Consider the following 766-nt stretch of genomic DNA (forward strand, 5'->3'; position numbering starts at 1 on the left):
GCGTGCACACATCTCCAGCTCCTCTTGTGACTTAGTAATTCTTCCTAAAATGAAGAATTTTAGATTGCAGATTTCCTGTCCATCGCAACTGTGCAGACCTACCTATGTGCCTACAGAAAAATGGGAGGCCAGCTTGTAAATAAAATGCATGTAATTTCCCAAACGTTTTCTGCATGGTTATTTTTCTAAATATCAAAATGGTGTGATGCATGTCACTTCCACATGACTATACAAATACTAGGGTACTTTTTCAAATGTAGTGTATTAAATTGAGTCATCTTGTGTCTAACTTAGTTGATAACTGAAGATGTACCCTCATTTTTTTTTTAAATTATATTTTTATTTTAATATTTCTTCTCCTCTTGAATTTAGGTAACGTAATCCATGGATAAAGTCGGAAAGATGTGGAACAATTTCAAATACAGGTGCCAGAATCTCTTCGGTCATGAGGGTGGAAGCCAAAATGAAAATGTAGTTGTGAACTCCAATAGTTGCTCATCTGCTAAAGAGAAAGCTATTCAGATAACTGATTTGGCTCAACAAGAACCCAGCAGCCCTTTGAGAGAAAACATTGCTTTGCAGTTAGGTTTAAGTCCTTCAAAGAATTCGGCAAGGCGGAACCAAAACTGTGTCACAGAAATTCCTCAGATTGTTGAAATAAGCATTGAGAAAGAGAATGACTCATGTGTCACCACAGGAGCTAGACTTGCTCGAAGGGACTCATATTCTCGGCATGCTCCTTGGGGTGGGAAGAAGAAGCATTCCT

The 766-nt window shown here is 38.3% G+C and overlaps 1 protein-coding gene across 1 annotated transcript in view; it reads left to right on the forward strand.

Moving 5' to 3' along the window:
* Positions 1-367: 367 nt before the first annotated feature.
* Positions 368-766, forward strand: part of SOCS5 (suppressor of cytokine signaling 5) — a 3,433-nt gene continuing 3,034 nt past the window's right edge. The window contains 2 exon segments of the mRNA XM_010082244.1: positions 368-763; position 766. The exon segment at position 766 is cut by the window's right edge and continues 3,034 nt beyond it. Of these exon segments, the coding sequence (XP_010080546.1) occupies positions 385-763; position 766 (380 nt within the window). The 5' untranslated portion in view covers positions 368-384.

This window comes from Pterocles gutturalis, unplaced genomic scaffold, assembly GCF_000699245.1.
Source record: "Pterocles gutturalis isolate BGI_N339 unplaced genomic scaffold, ASM69924v1 scaffold20429, whole genome shotgun sequence".
Taxonomy (NCBI): Eukaryota; Metazoa; Chordata; class Aves; order Pterocliformes; family Pteroclidae; genus Pterocles; species Pterocles gutturalis.